The sequence below is a fragment of the Bombina bombina genome, chromosome 7 (assembly GCF_027579735.1).
Source record: "Bombina bombina isolate aBomBom1 chromosome 7, aBomBom1.pri, whole genome shotgun sequence".
Lineage (NCBI taxonomy): Eukaryota > Metazoa > Chordata > Amphibia > Anura > Bombinatoridae > Bombina > Bombina bombina.
This window is the reverse complement of record NC_069505.1, coordinates 84,702,905-84,719,318: the sequence shown is the minus strand read 5'-3', so window position 1 is coordinate 84,719,318 and position 16,414 is coordinate 84,702,905. Positions and strand designations below refer to the sequence as shown.

Genomic DNA, 16,414 nt, shown 5'->3' with positions numbered 1-16,414 from the left:
TGCAGAGGTGGCCTTCAAGGTCTAAGAAATTAGCATATAATCCTCCTAGGTTTAGCTTTCAACTAAGAATACCAAGAGAACAAAGCCAAATTGGTGATTAAAGTAAATTGGAAAGTTGTTTAAAATTACATTCCCTATTTAAATCATGAAAGTTTTTTTTTTTTACTTGACTGTCCCTAAACTTCCGTCACCTATTATCTCACAGTCTTAGTCCCTTCTCTACACTGCGCCAATCGCCCATTCTTAGAAACACTCCAAAGGTAGTTGCAACTCACTGAGACCATGGAGGAACAAATAAACACCACCAGCATCTGGTGTCCCCTCCTTTCAAGCAGGTTGAATGGCAGACTGACTCCACTGTCTCCTTGTATTTCTCTTGTTTTCAATTAAAAGACTGTTTTAACATGTGAGAGCTAACTCTCCTGTGTGCTGAACCTCTTAGTGTTACAGATGCTTCATTTAAGGGGACGTTAAACAACTTTTTTTAATGCAATTATTTTTCATTGGTCAAACTCCACCAAACAATTGCCTTATTTAGAGGAGCCAATATGTGCTTTATTCCACAGACAATAAGGCGAGCTACTGTCATAAAGTTAGTATAAAGCACCTTGTTTTGCAGTTGTTATCTGATCAATCCAATTAGGGACATATATGTAGCAGAGTTAGCCCTGAAAAGCAGGGCAGTTTGTCAGAGCTAACTTACATGAAAAGGAGACAAAATAAATAATGAAAATATAATGCAATGTTGTTTCCTTACCAATAACTAAACATACAATTCACAAGCGGCTAGATTTAGAGTTGGGCGGTAGCCGTCAAAACCAGCGTTAGAGGCTCCTAACGCTGGTTTTTACCGCCCGCTGGTATTTGGAGTCAGTCAGGAAAGGGTCTAACGCTCACTTTGCAGCCGCGACTTTTCCATACCGCAGATCCCCCTACGCCATTTGCGTATCCTATCTTTTCAATGGGATCTTTCTAACGCCGGTATTTAGAGTCGTGGCTGAAATGAGCGTTAGAAATCTAACGACAAAACTCCAGCCGCAGAAAAAAGTCAGTAGTTAAGAGCTTTCTGGGCTAACGCCGGTTTATAAAGCTCCTAACTACTGTGCTCTAAAGTACACTAACACCCATAAACTACCTATGTACCCCTAAACCGAGGTCCGCCCACATCGCCACCACTCTATTAAAAATGTTTAACCCCTAATCTGCCGACCGCACACCGCCGCAACCTACGTTATCCCTATGTACCCCTAATCTGCTGCCCCTAACATCGCCGACACCTACATAATATTTATTACCCCCTAATTTGCCCCCCCCCCCCCAACGTCGCCGCTACCTACCTACACTTATTAACCCCTAATCTGCCGACCGGACCGCACCGCTACTATAATAAATGTATTAACCCCTAATCCGCCTCACTGCCGCCTCAATAACCGTATAATAAATAGTATTAACCCCTAATCTGCTCTCCCTAACATCGCCGACATCTAACTTCAAGTATTAACCCCTAATCTGCCGACCGGAGCTCACCGCTACTCTAATAAATTTTTTAACCCCTAAAGCTAATTCTAACCCTATCCCTAACACCCCCCTAAGTTAAATATAATTTTTATCTAACAAAATAAATTAACTCTTATTAAATAAATTATTCCTATTTAAATCTAAATACTTACCTGTAAAATAAACCCTTATATAGCTACAATATAAATTATAATTATATTGTAGCTATTTTAGGATTAATATTTATTTTACAGGCAACTTTGTAATTATTTTAACCAGGTACAATAGCTATTAAATAGTTAATAACTATTTAATAGCTACCTAGTTAAAATAATTACAAAATTACCTGTAAAATAAATCCTAACCTAAGTTACAATTAAACCTAACACTACACTATCAATAAATTAATTAAATAAAATACCTACAATTATCTACAATTAAACCTAACACTACACTATCAATAAATTAATTAAATACAATACCTACAAATAAATACAATTAAATAAACTAACTAAAGTACAAAAAATAAAAAAGAACAAAGTTACAAAAAATAAAAAAATATTTACAAACATTAGAAAAATATTACAACAATGTTAAACTAATTACACTTACTCTAAGCCCCCTAATAAAATAACAAAGACCCCCAAAATAAAAAAATGCCCTACCCTATTCTAAAATAAAAAAGTACAAAGCTCTTTTACCTTACCAGCCCTGAAAAGGGCCCTTTGCGGGGCAGGCCCCAAAGAATTCAGCTCTTTTGCCTGTAAAAAAAAAACATACAATACCCCCCCCCCAACATTACAACCCACCACCCACATACCCCTAATCTAACCCAAACCCCCCTTAAATAAACCTAACACTAAGCCCCTGAAGATCTTCCTACCTTATCTTCACCTCGCCGGGTATCAGCGATCCGTCCAGGCTCCGATGTCTTGATCCAAGCGGGGGGCTGAAGACATCCATCCTCCGGCTGAAGTCTTGATCCAAGCAGGCAGAAGAGGACATGCGGACCGGCAAACATCTTCATCCAGGAGGCATCTTCTATGTTCTTCCATCCAATGACGACCGGCTCCATCTTGAAGACCTCCACCGCGGATCCATCCTCTTCTTCCGACGACTAGACGACGAATGAAGGTTCCTTTAAGGGACGTCATCCAAGATGGCGTCCCTCGAATTCCGATTGGCTGATAGGATTCTATCAGCCAATCGGAATTAAGGTAGGAAAATTCTGATTGGCTGATGGAATCAGCCAATCAGAATCAAGTTCAATCCGATTGGCTGATCCGATCAGCCAATCAGATTGAGCTCGCATTCTATTGGCTGATCGGAATAGCCAATAGAATGCGAGCTCAATCTGATTGGCTGATTGGATCAGCCAATCGGATTGAACTTGAATTTTCCTACCTTAATTTCGATTGGCTGATCAGCCAATCCTATCAGCCAATCGGAATTTGAGGGACGCCATCTTGGATGACGTCCCTTAAAGGAACCTTCATTCGTCGTCTAGTCGTCGGAAGAAGAGGATGGATCCGCGGTGGAGGTCTTCAAGATGGAGCCGGTCGTCATCGGATGGAAGAACATAGAAGATGCCTCCTGGATGAAGATGTTTGCCGGTCCAGATGTCCTCTTCTGCCCGCTTGGATCAAGACATCAGCCGGAGGATGGATGTCTTCAGCCCCCCGCTTGGGCTTATATCAAGACATCGGAGCCTGGATGGATCGCTGATACCCGGCGTGGTGAAGATAAGGTAGGAAGATCTTCAGGGGCTTAGTGTTAGGTTTATTTAAGTGGGGTTTGGGTTAGATTAGGGGTATGTGGGTGGTGGGTTTTAATGTTGGGGGGGGGTATTGTATGTTTTTTTTTACAGGCAAAAGAGCTAAATTCTTTGGGGCATGCCCCGCAAAGGGCCCTTTTCAGGGCCGGTAAGGTAAAAGAGCTTTGTACTTTTTTATTTTAGAATAGGGTAGGGCATTTTTTTATTTTATTAGGGGGCTTAGAGTAGGTGTAATTAGTTTAAAATTGTTGTAATATTTTTCTAATGTTTGTAAATATTTTTTATTTTTTTGTAACTTAGTCCTTTTTTATTTTTTGTACTTTAGTTAGTTTATTTAATTGTATTTATTTGTAGGTATTGTATTTAATTAATTTATGATAGTGTAGTGTTAGGTTTAATTGTAACCTAGGTTAGGATTTATTTTACAGGTAATTTTGTAATTATTTTAACTAGGTAACTATTAAATAGTTATTAACTATTTAATAGCTATTGTACCTGGTTAAAATAATTACAAAGTTGCCTGTAAAATAAATATTAATTCTAAAATAGCTACAATATAATTATAATTTATATTGTAGCTATATTAGGGTTTATTTTACAGGTAAATATTTAGCTTTAAATTGGAGTAATTTATTTAATAAGAGTTAATTTATTTAGTTAGAATAACATTATATTTAACTTAGGAGGGTGTTAGTGTTAGGGTTAGACTTAGCTTTAGGGGTTAATACATTTATTAGAGTAGCGGTGAGATCCGGTCGGCAGATTAGGGGTTAATAATTGTAAGTAGGTGGAGGCAACATTGGGGGCGGCAGATTAGGGGTTAATAAATATAATATAGGTGTCGGCGGTGTTAGGGGCAGCAGATTAGGGGTACATAGGGATAAAATAGGTTGTGGCGGTGTACGGAGCGGCAGATTAGGGGTTAATAATAATATGCAGGGGTCAACGATAGCGGGGGCGGCAAATTAGGGGTTAATAAGTGTAAGATTAGGGGTGTTTAGACTCGGGGTACATGTTAGGGTGTTAGGTGCAGACTTAGGAAGTGTTTCCCCATAGAAAACAATGGGGCTGCGTTAGGAGCTGAACGCTGCTTTTTTGCAGGTGTTAGGTTTTTTTTCAACTCAAACAGCCCCATTGTTTTCTATGGGGGAATCGTGCACGAGCACGTTTTTGAAGCTGGGCGCGTCCGTAAGCACCGCTGGAATTTAGAGTTGCAGTGACGGTAAATGTGCTATACGCTCCCTTTTTGGAGCCTAACGCAGCCCTTCTGTGAACTCTAAATACCAGCGGTATTTAAAAGGTGCGGGCGAAAAAAAGCCGGCGTAGCTAACGTACCAGTTTGGCCGCAGAACTCTAAATCTAGCCGAAGGTGTTTACTCTCCCTTTTACAAGATAACTCAACCCAAGTGCAGGGTTACAGAATTGCTAAAGATCTCAGCTAAAAGAAATGGCAAACATTCATCTGTATGAGAAAAAAAAATGAATGGAGTGCTAAATTAAAATATTTATATGTATATGAAACCCACAATTTGTATTTCATGATTCAGATAGAGCATGTGATTTTAAACAACTTTCTAATTTACTTCCAGTATCATTTTTTCTTCGTTCTCTTGGAATCTTTTGTTTAAAAGCATTGGCATATGCTCAGGAGCCGGCTCGTTTCTAGAGCACTATATGGCAGCAGTTTTATAAGAATGTTATTCATTTGCAGAAGCACTAGATGGCTGCACTATTTCCTGCCATTTAGTGCTCCAGATGCCTACCTAGGTATCTCTTCAATACAGAATATCATGGGAATGATGCAAATTTGAAAATAGAAGTAAATTGAAAACCTTTTTAAAAATTGTATGTTCTGTTTGAATCACAAAAGAAAATTGTTGGTGTTTATATCCCTTTAATAATTCTATTGTATTTGTATTCCAGTATTTCTCGAACACTTAAAATATATTTAAATCATGTTATTTATATGGAATTCTGTTTTCTTTTTATATAGTTTTGCATTTTAAGATATCGTGATATAAAACCATTTTTTTTCCTTCTAAATGTAATCTAAATATGTGTGCGCTACTATTTGCCAGATAAAAAAGGATTCCCTTTCCTTTCATTAAATATGCAAGGAAGATACATTTGGCAACTAAGGAAACATGTTTTGAAATATATTCTGAGAGTTACTGCATTACATAATGGGAAACAGTCCACTGTTTTTTACATACCTTATATTCACTGGATACTTTGATAAATATGCTGGTTTTCTTATCCCACAACAGCAGCAATCCACTCTTAGTCTCTATCACCAAATAAATACCCATTAAACGGACCCTGTATGGAACAGGCACTCCGAAGCCTCTTTCTATTACATTTAGATGATCGTCAGCAAGGATAAGCTCAAAGGTCTGTAGAGAAAATCTTATTATAGTCAGAATACTAGCAAGACAATTGTAAGTGAAAATAAAGGTATTAGATTAGGGTGACCAGATGTCCCGTTTTAACTGGATTGTCCTGTTTTAATATACTGACCCTTTGTCCCCAGAACTTTTTGAAGGGACAACAAAAAGTATTTTTTTTTAGCATGACTGTGTAGGGATGGGCGAATGTGTTTATATTTGAATTCGAATGTTAGAACGAATGTTATTGTAGAAATTCAATTTACATAATAGAATGTTGATAAGAACGAATATTCTTAAAAATTCTATTTTTTGGAATGTTATTTACAGTGTCTGAATGTCACTTTCGAATTTGAATATTACATTTATAAAACACAATTGTAGACTAGAAACACTATTTTCAAATTTAAATGTCACATTTGAATCGAATATCACATTCAAATTTGAATATTACATTTATAAAACACAGTATTAGACTAGAAATACTATTTTGAATTTGAATGTCACATTCAAATCGAATATCACATTTATTAAACAAAGTTGTAAACTAGAAATATTATTTTCGAATTCGAATGTCACATTCAAATTCGAATATTACATTTAAAAAACACAGTATTAGACTAGAAATACTATTTCAAATTCGAATGTAGCATTCAAATTCCAATATTACATTTATTAAACAAAGTTGTAGACTAGAAATACTATTTTCGAATTTGAATGTCATATTTCTAATACATAGCTAAACATTCTATTATTTTATTTTATTTTATTGAAAAATTCGAAAATGAAAATTTGAAAATAAAATGTTAGAATGTTATATAAACATTCGAAATTCGATTTGAACGAACGAATGTATCAAAATTTGTTTTAAATTTTGAATTTTTAGAAACATTCACCCATCCCTATGACTGTGTACTTATTTCATTTGAATTATATATACGCAACACATGCACTGGTATTATTTTTATGTCCATCACAGCGCTAAAATATATCGACAAAATAAATGAAAAGCTCACAGTTTCTGAAAGGAATTACAGGAAAAGGGGACCAAATAAATAATAAAAGTATGTTGAAAATGTTTTTTTATATATATGATTTATCTTTTATATTTTATATTACCATCTTAAAGTATTTAACGTCCCTTTAATAACTAATAATGTATTTTATTGTGAAGTGATATATGTTGTGAATATTATATTTATATTACTAGATGTGTTAGGGTGTGTGAGAGGTAGAACAATCATCTTTCAAATAATAAAATTTGGTTATATAAAGATGGAGTCTTCTGCCTAACAAATTTATTTTTTAAAAATCACCATTTACACACGCTAGCAGGGGTGGACTGAGACCAATCAGGGCCCCCGGGCAAAAATTAGGGAAGGGCTTCCACTGTCTCACACTGACCCAAATGTATTCAAATGTATGCAAATGAACATAGTAGCCTTCCTGCCCTACCCCTACCAGCCCCCCCCCCCCCGACCTCCAGGGCAATGACCCCCAATGTCAAGTGCCAGAGAAAGGGCCCCCAACCTCCAGGGTCAGAATGCACACTCCATGGCCCTCACAGCAACAGACCCCCGACAAGACTACCCGCACACTATAGGGCCCCCAAGCAGCAAACCCCACATCCAGACACAAGGCCCCCACTCTGATGTCAGGTCCTCCAATAAACCCACTACTTAGTTACTGATAAGACAGCTGTAAGCCCCAGCTTAAACAGCATACCAGGACCCATGGAGATGCCATTTGTGGGCCCCCTGACATGCTGGGCCCTCGGTCTAGGTACTATTTGCCCGGCTAATCAGCCCACCCCTGCACGCTAGTGGTATATATTGCATATCTTGTTATATTGACATCTGTATGTTTTCAGCAATGTTGCTTGGGAAGTTCTTAACTAAAAAAAGTGATTATAGCTATTTTCATTCATTATTTAATTTACAATAAATGGTTTGAAATGTTGCAACCAAAACCTAGTCTAATAATTCATTCTTTTTGTTTTAATTATGTTGTGTGTTATTAATGAAGTGACCTTTTTTTTTTGTTCCTCGGATCTGGTCACCCTATACTAGACAAACTAATGTTATACAACTGGCATTTATATAAAATTAATTTATTGCAAAGGGAAGAAAATGCTTAACTCACCCCTAGAAAGATCTTGATAGATTTGGAGCAGGTGGTTCCTGTTGTACCACATGCGATGTTCTCAGTGATAATCCTAAAGTTGCTTTCACTGGAATTCAGGTTGCAGTAATCCTTGATGTTACACAGAGGTAAGAAATGTATTTTATTTTAAAACTGTTGAGTTCAGTAGCAGAAAACATGAGGTTCTTATACCACATTAATTATCAGTAGTTAGATTTGATTTTAATATTGTGTACAGTTCTGGAGAGCATAGCGTCAAAAGCATATTATAAGTAACCTAGACATTGTTCTACTAAAATTGTATAATGTCCATAAAATAAAACTGACAATGACTTAATGATCTTACATTGCATAGCTTATAGGAGATAAGACAAAAAGTATTTGAAGGGATATAAAGGTCAGAAGCAATGAAATACTGGGTGCTAGCTGGTAATTGGTGGCTACACACATAAGCTGCTTATCATTGACTCACCAGATATGTTAAAGGGAAACTAAACCCAAATTTATTATTTCATGATTTGGACAGAGCATGCAATTTTAAGAAACTTTCTAATTTACTCCTAATATCAATTCTCTGCGTTCTCTTGGTATCTTTATTTCAAAAGCAGGAATGAAAGCTTAGGAGCCAGCCCACTTTAGGTTCAGCACCTGGGTAGTGCTTGCTGATTGGTGTTAGCAAACAGCAAAATGTACGTTGGAACTTTACCTACGCTGTACACGCCATCACGTGCCAGTGAAGTCAGGGGCAGAGCGAAACCTTGCCGGTTGGAGATAGCAGTGTGTGGAGCAACAATATGAATGTTCTCTATCTGTGTCCATCTGGTTTGTTGGTAAACTATGGACAGTGTTTATTTACTATCTCATATTGGAACCCTACGCACTAACAAAATACACTGAGCATTTGACTTTTTATTATTTTAATAAATTATTTTTATTATACATGCCATGGGATACTGTTTGCCTACCAGTATAAAAGTGCATGTGCGCTTTACACAGAGTTTGTCTTAGCTCTATTATGTGTGAGTAGTGAATCGTCCATCAAAATTGGAATTATTATTCATTTACAGTATTACACTATATTCTGTTTTCTCTTACTTGAGGACCATCTGAAGGCTTTGATCAATACATTTGTTCTTACTATCATTATTTTGGATGGGCATATCCTTCATTTTTAATAGATATTGCACTTATACTTATTTGCACTTTATCAAATTTATTATCACTAAGCTGTTTTCACACACCCCCGCAATAAAAAAAAAAAAAAAATACCGGAAAAAAAGGGTCATAATCTCAAGTTATGGAACAGGTTTAGTAATAATTTGTGTAAGCACTTTTCATGTTCGCCTGACATTGATAAATGCCAACAACATACGCTGTCGGCATTTATCATCGCACAAGAATTTTGTATGAAATGCTAGTTCAATACCGCCCCCTGCACATTCGCGGCCAATCGGCCGCTTGCAGGGGGTGTCATTCCTCCCGATCATATCCATGGCGGATGAGTTAAGGAACAGCAGTCTTAAGACCGCTGCTTCTTAATTTATGTTTCCGTAAGCCTGAAGGCTTGCGCGGAAACTGCTGCATCCTCAGTATCATAATTCGGCCCTATGGAGGAAATAACAAATGCTTTAATGGAATTCAAGAATACCTGAAATATGCAGAAGGATATTATGAAAATGAATAATGTTAATACTTGAGAATTAATTATTGACAGAATGGACTATCTTGCTCTTATCATATTACTGTTTCTATATGTTAACATGCTTAAATACAGATCTTTTACTATATTTATGAAAATCATTGAGTTTTATGTTATATGTTTATACCCAAAGATGTGGAATTATCCATTTTTCTTTCATTTATAAAGTTGTAAAAAAAAAAATTAAGGTTTTGTTGATCATTTACTATTTCTGTGTTCAAGTCCCGACAGTTTAAAGCTTAAATCAGCCCAATATATTCTGTAGATGTCTATGCAAAATTGGACACCTTACGTTACATCAAGGGACAAATAGTTTGATATGCAAAGGACAGTGCTTTCGATTTAGAGCTTTTTCTAAATACATTTTTTTTAGATAAAATAGTCAGTTTAAATGTAAAAAGGAGTGATCAGTGAAAATATATTGTTCTATTGCGATTACAGAATAGTCTTTGCTTTTAATTTAAAGCTGAAGAAAACAATAAAATTGCTGAATATAAAATGTTTTTTCATAATAAAGTACATTTTGATCTTCATCTCTAATCTTTACACATTTTATTACATATTTATACAATCTGGTTAGTTCTTATCATTACTTTTTTACGTGTTTATAATAGGGCAAGATCAGTACCTCTGCCAGAGTATATTGACAGTCTCCATTAAAGCTGTAACGTTTCCCATCAAATGTAATATAGTGTCCATCTCCATAAACAGTACAGGTTGAAAGACAAGTATTGTTGGTACATTTCCACATTCTATCCTTGCAAACACTGTGGGAAAACATGATGCATATATAAGCAGTCATCCTCCACTTTGAAATAAACTTTATTAATTGTCTATACATACCAAGTGTTACATCTAATTTTGATCTCGTCGCCTGTATTATAAATGGCCTCATTGTGAATGCATGGACAATTGATAGGATCGATGCAGCCACCATTTTCATCAGAAACAAGTCCAGGAGGGCAGACACAGCCAGATTTACATCTTGTGCTGTACTATGGGAACCAAAGACAAAAAAATTAAGTATAAAAAATATTTTCCTGTCAAAAAAACTTTTCTTCCTCACTTTCAAAGCTCCAAAGATACCACTCTCTTCAATGCTTTGCACTAGCCTTCATTTTGTGTCAACGTGAATAGTTCCTGATTTTATGGTTAATTCGTTTTTTGCCCTTTTTTTATCATAGTAGATATTATAGATGTGCATTTGTGAGAATCCTAATTTGGAAGTAGGCGGTCAGCGTCACTTGTGTCATTCAGATCTTTTCGAAGAAATGTATAGTGGCAAATAGATGTAGGCATTCGGATGTTAGCATCCAAATGCAGAAGAAGGTGGCCTCTTGTGCCATTGCAGGTTTCATTCTTGTTAAAGTACAACACACTTTGCACAGATGTAGTTTGTTGCAATTTCACAAGAATAAATACGGCTCCAAGTAGAGCTGAACTGTCTTCATCCGCATTCAGATACTTACAAAGCATTTGAATTGGCAAGTCTATTTGAAAACACTGCTGGAATAAATGACTGTAGCCCCACTGAGCTATAATAATAACAGCATAACTGAATATTAGTATAAAAACAGCCCTTAATAAAACAATATAACTAAGTGTATAAGGCAGACACTTTCAAAGCAGAAAAACACTCCTTCTCCATGTGTGCAGGGACTAGCTTTTGACATCTTAAAGATGGCCACCACACAGTAAAAATAGGAGAGTGAATAGCCAGTAGGTACGCTAATAAAAAGATAACTCTTAACCCCCGGGCTCAGTTGGACAAAATTCTTCTAAAAGTGTAGAAGTGTGTGGAAATCTCAGACTATGTTAGTCATGTAATAAAACAACAGTTTTTCTCAAAAAGATAGAAAATGTAGAGGGTGCTATACTAAAACTAATAAACAAACTAAAAAAATAAATAAAAAATAAGAAAGAAAATAATGGTAATAAAAGAAAAGAATGTCTCTAAGTGGTAGGTAAAGGGTCCACAAGTAAGCTCTTCTGGTGGATTGGGCTTGCCAGTATGATCTATAAGTGGAATAAAAAAGAGTGCCTAATGGTGCAGAGATCCTGGTTTGTAAAATGGACATTCACATAGTGATTTGCACTGTGAAATGGTGCAGTGAACAAAGGCTGGGTTTCTAAGTCTCCAGCTGACTTATGCCAAGCGGTCTCCCAGGATATTTGGGAAGTGGTAATCAGTTAGGAGTGTGGTATTCCTATCCTTTCAATAGAAAAGAGAAGAAAGGAGTGTCCAATGGGCGCAGAAAAGACAAACATAAAGGATGTTTTTATTATTATTATTATCAGGTATTTGTAGAGCGCAAACAGATTCCGCAGCGCTGTAAACATAGTCAATATACAGGATAGCTTTTGCAGAGAACAAGTGGGTACCAAGAGTTTCACTGTTGTAGTCGGCTCTTATGAAGGCAATCTGAAAACAGCTAGGCTCATAGGCTTACATTCTAAGGGGTTCAAGGGGAAAGCATTGTAGTTAGGAAAGGTTAGTGTTGGTTGTAAGCATCCCTGAATAGTAGAGTTTTTAGGGAGCGCTTGAAGCTGCTAAAACTAGGGGAGAGTCTTGTGGAGCAAGGCAGGGAGTTCCACAAGATCGGGGCCAGTCTGGAGAAGTCCTGTAGACGGGAATGTGAGGAAGTAACAAGAGAGGAGGAGAGGAGGAGATCCTGAGCTGATCGAAGGGGACGGGAGGGAGAGTATCTGGAGACAAGTTCTGAAATGTAGGGGGGGCTAGTGCAGTTGAGGGCATTGTGAGGAGAGTGACGTTTCCAATAATTGTCACAAATGGGTACTCACATGTAAGTTTGCACTGTAGGGAAGTGCATGCAAAGCAGACAGGGCCTTATACTCTCCAGCTGACTAATTCCTTTTAGGTCTCCATTGGTGAAAAGTTCAGTGCTGGTTTTGATATAATTGTTCCCTATAAGCTGGGATAACCACTCTAGTTCTCCTCCTCTGCGGTATACGTGAGCGCTATACATGCCTGTTTCTCATTCAGACAAAATGTTTCTGCACCATGAGGTGCTCTTTTTTAATTCCACTTATATGTTAGTCATGTGTAAATGTTCATGATAATAGCTGGTGGGCCATGGAAGATGTAATGGACTTTCAATGAAGTGGAACAGAAGAAGGCACCACAATAGTGCACAATCAGTTGTACTTGGTCTACAAACACGCAGTTTATATTATACTCACAAAGTATAAGGCACTTGTATAAGGCACTTGCATGCTGGACCTTTAGTAGCTGTCCAGATAGCTATCCCCTCAGCAACGCAATAACATCAGCTGTGGATATTCCCCGATCCGGAAAGGCTTACATGAGCACCAACCCAATCTCTGCACAAGATGGAGGCATCATATAATATTTATGGGTTGAAATATATTTTTGTATGTATATATATTTTTTTAAAAGGTTCTGTATATTATGTATTTATGCTGTATTATCCCACTAGATACACATATGATTGTATCTATTAATTCTTGTAAATATTGTTAATTAACTTGTTTTATTCATACAATCAAGTCCGTAAAGATATATGTATAGATTAATGACATGCTATATGAAATGTTTTAGATAATAATAGAAATATTTTTTATTAGCCATTTGCAGGGGTTCACTTTCATATATGAGATGAACAGTTCAAACTCTATGAATTGGCTACATAATCTGTATTTCCTCCAGTAACATTGAATCGATGAATTGTGTCGGCAAGACAATATATTGTACATGTTTACTTTAAGGGGGGTGTGATTGTTTCCTCATATTAGCATTGGTTGTTCACACTCCAATCACAATTGGGAACTAGGAATGAAGATAGCTCATTTGTGCAGGTGAACCCATGCATCTGCGCTCTAAACAGCATTAGACGCTGAAAAGGGTTTAAAAGTCGTGATAGTTTTAATGATGTATACACCTGATGAAACGGTCAGTACGACCGAGAAACACGTTGTATGATATTACTATTTTAATAAAAGTCTGTTTATGTTTTAGACTTTTTGGATCTTGACTTTTTATCTGTTACTATTATCTCCCTATCACTCCTATATCACCATTGTGATTTCAAGTGCCATATCCAGAGGAATATATTGCCTCCATCTTGTGCAGAGATTGGGTTGGCACTAATAAAAGCCAATTCCGGACCGTAGAATATCCACAGCTGGTGTTATTGCATTGCTGAGGGGATAGCTATCTAGACAGCTACTAAAGGTCCAGCAGGAGTTTATGGCACTTCTCAAGTGCCTTATACTTTGTTAAATAATATAATCTGCATGTTTGTAGACCAAGTACAACTTATTGTGCACTATTGTGGCGCCTTTTTCTGTTCCACTTCATTTTTAGATCCGAATCACTTGCATTGCCAGCAAGCTCTGGAAGAAGTCTGCAGCCTTTGTTTTTTTACAGGACATTTTCGTCATATGTTTTACATAGTGGAGACATCTCTATCCTTTAATAGTATATTCACAACAATAGTTATATATTTGGGCAATGGATATTGTATTTTATACGGAATACACAGCAATTTGTGTATAGACCTATTGCTTAGTGAGTTGTGTTTAGACATACCACACATTTTTGTTCACACAATCATTTTTTGTATTACACATATTGCACTACAAATCACAACTATTATTATACGCTAATATTTAGAGTATTAGGCGCATCCAACATTGTTTCGTTAATACTGTTGTAATGGACTTTCCTCTACCATTTTTATCGCAGCTGCAGGAGACAGCATCCAGTAAAAGGGCGCATCCAAGGCAGATACATCCATATTTTCAGATGGCAAACCTGTGGCATAGCCACAGGGGGAAAATATTTTTACCTCCTGGATGAACTCCTGTTCACATCTTTGTCCAAGAGGCACAAATAAAGAGGATAATGGGTCCCAGGTCAGTTAGATAAATCATATCAATAATGTAAAAAACAGCAGCACTTTTAAGTTCATCCCACATCATCTTGGAGGCAAAAAGCTATGGTATGTACAATATATTGTATTCAAAAATAGTGAAAAAGGAGATATTGAGCTGCAATGTTAAAAATGGGCCAAATTAGATGTTGCAGTGTTTGAGTGGTCAAATTAAAAGCACAGGGTGCGTTCAGCTTCTAGGACTTAGGTTTCATGGCTCTTTTGTAGAACATAAAATTACTGCATGTTCTGTTATAATGCTAAAATAATATTAACAGACATCCTTGCCATTCATATCTGTGATACTTACACACTGCAAATCCAGAGTTTGACAACTTTTAAAGCATTCAGCTCCATTGGTGCCTGGTTCAGATTTGCTGCAATCAACAAAGACCATTGGAGCAGTACATACTAGAAAAAGAAATAAACTTGTCAGTTGGGTGTTTTTATCATACCGGGTTAATACACTACAGGAAATTTACATTTTATTTAGTAATATAATAACATAGTAGATATGGTGGAAAGAAGATTGAAGTCCATTGAGTTCAAATTATACAAAATCAATTATAAAGCTGATCCATTTAACACAAGCAATCATATTCAAGAATTCAGTTACTAGCTAGAAAGGTATCTAAGCCATTTTTAAAAGTATATGTTATTTACATTCACTACCTCAATAGGCACAATTGTATTGCTCTTACAGTGAACAAATGTTAATGTTGCTGGAGATTAAATCTCTGTTCCTCTAGCCTTAAATTGTGACCTCTTGTCACAATTGATCGCCTTGAAATAAAGAGCACTTCCACCAAATCAGTATATGAGCCTTGAGTATATTAATACAAAATAATCATAGCAACACTCACACTCTTTGGCTAACCCCAACTTATAGTCTATATCCTTATTAGATCCCTTATTAGGTTTGTGGCCCTTCTATTAAAAAAATCTAATATATCCTTTTTTTTAATTGTTCCCCAGAACTGCACTTCATTTAATGATAGAATTATCCTTTCCTCCCTTGAATCTCCTCCCTTCCATGTCTCTTTTAATATATGCTAGTATCTTATTAGCTGTAAAAGCTGCTGCCTTTCTATTGAACACACATTGTAGCTTGTTATCTATAAGTACAGATAGCTGCTTTTCTTCCTCTATCTTTCCAAGTATAGTCCTATTTAAATAATAGGTAGCCTGCATAGTTTTAACTTCCAAAATGTAGAACCTTACATTTACCAGTATTAAATCTCTTCTGTCATTTACCAGCTCATTCTTCCAATTTTTTGTAAACCCCCTAGCAAAACAATTATATCCTTCTCTGGCCCACCTCACCTTACAGACTCATCTGCAAAAGTATACATGTTGCTATTTAGTCCTTCCTCCAACTCATTATTAAAAATATTAAAATAGTATTAATATTAAAAATAAAAAATAGAACAGGGACTAGTGCTGATCGTTGGGTGAACCCACTGATTACTTTGTCCAATCTGAGTATTATCCATTTACTACTATACAGTACTCTCTGTCTTTTATTTCAAATTTTAAGGTATCTGAATGGGAAGGGCTATAATGTATATATACATACATAGACATGTCTGAATATGTGTGTGTATGTATCTATATATATATATATATATACATATATGTGTATATATGTGTATTTATGTGTGCAAATATGTATATACATACATATATACACATATAAACACACACACACATTTATATGTATATGTGTGTATCGGTTTGTATATGTGTTTATATGTGTATATATGTATGTATATACTATTTACATATTGAAACACATAAATACACATGTATTATCATATATAATATGTATATATACATACATACACATACTGTATTTAGACATGTATATGTATGTATATATACACAATATAGCCCTTTCCATTCAAATACCTTGTCATGTACTGTATACCCTTATAAAACTCATTTTTAATAATTATGTAAATATTTATATTATATGAGTGTATATGAGTGTAACACTTTAATTTAA

General features: G+C 36.0%; 1 protein-coding gene across 1 annotated transcript in view; it reads right to left on the bottom strand.

Annotated features, from left to right (window-relative positions):
* Nucleotides 1-16,414, bottom strand: part of LOC128636240 (mucin-5AC) — a 161,481-nt gene that overhangs the window by 30,733 nt on the left and 114,334 nt on the right. The window contains exons 17-21 of the mRNA XM_053689278.1: nucleotides 14,720-14,820; nucleotides 10,340-10,491; nucleotides 10,125-10,263; nucleotides 7,798-7,908; nucleotides 5,485-5,664 (exon numbers count right to left, since the gene is read on the bottom strand). Of these exons, the coding sequence (XP_053545253.1) occupies nucleotides 5,485-5,664; nucleotides 7,798-7,908; nucleotides 10,125-10,263; nucleotides 10,340-10,491; nucleotides 14,720-14,820 (683 nt within the window). The remainder of the gene's footprint in view (nucleotides 1-5,484; nucleotides 5,665-7,797; nucleotides 7,909-10,124; nucleotides 10,264-10,339; nucleotides 10,492-14,719; nucleotides 14,821-16,414) is intronic.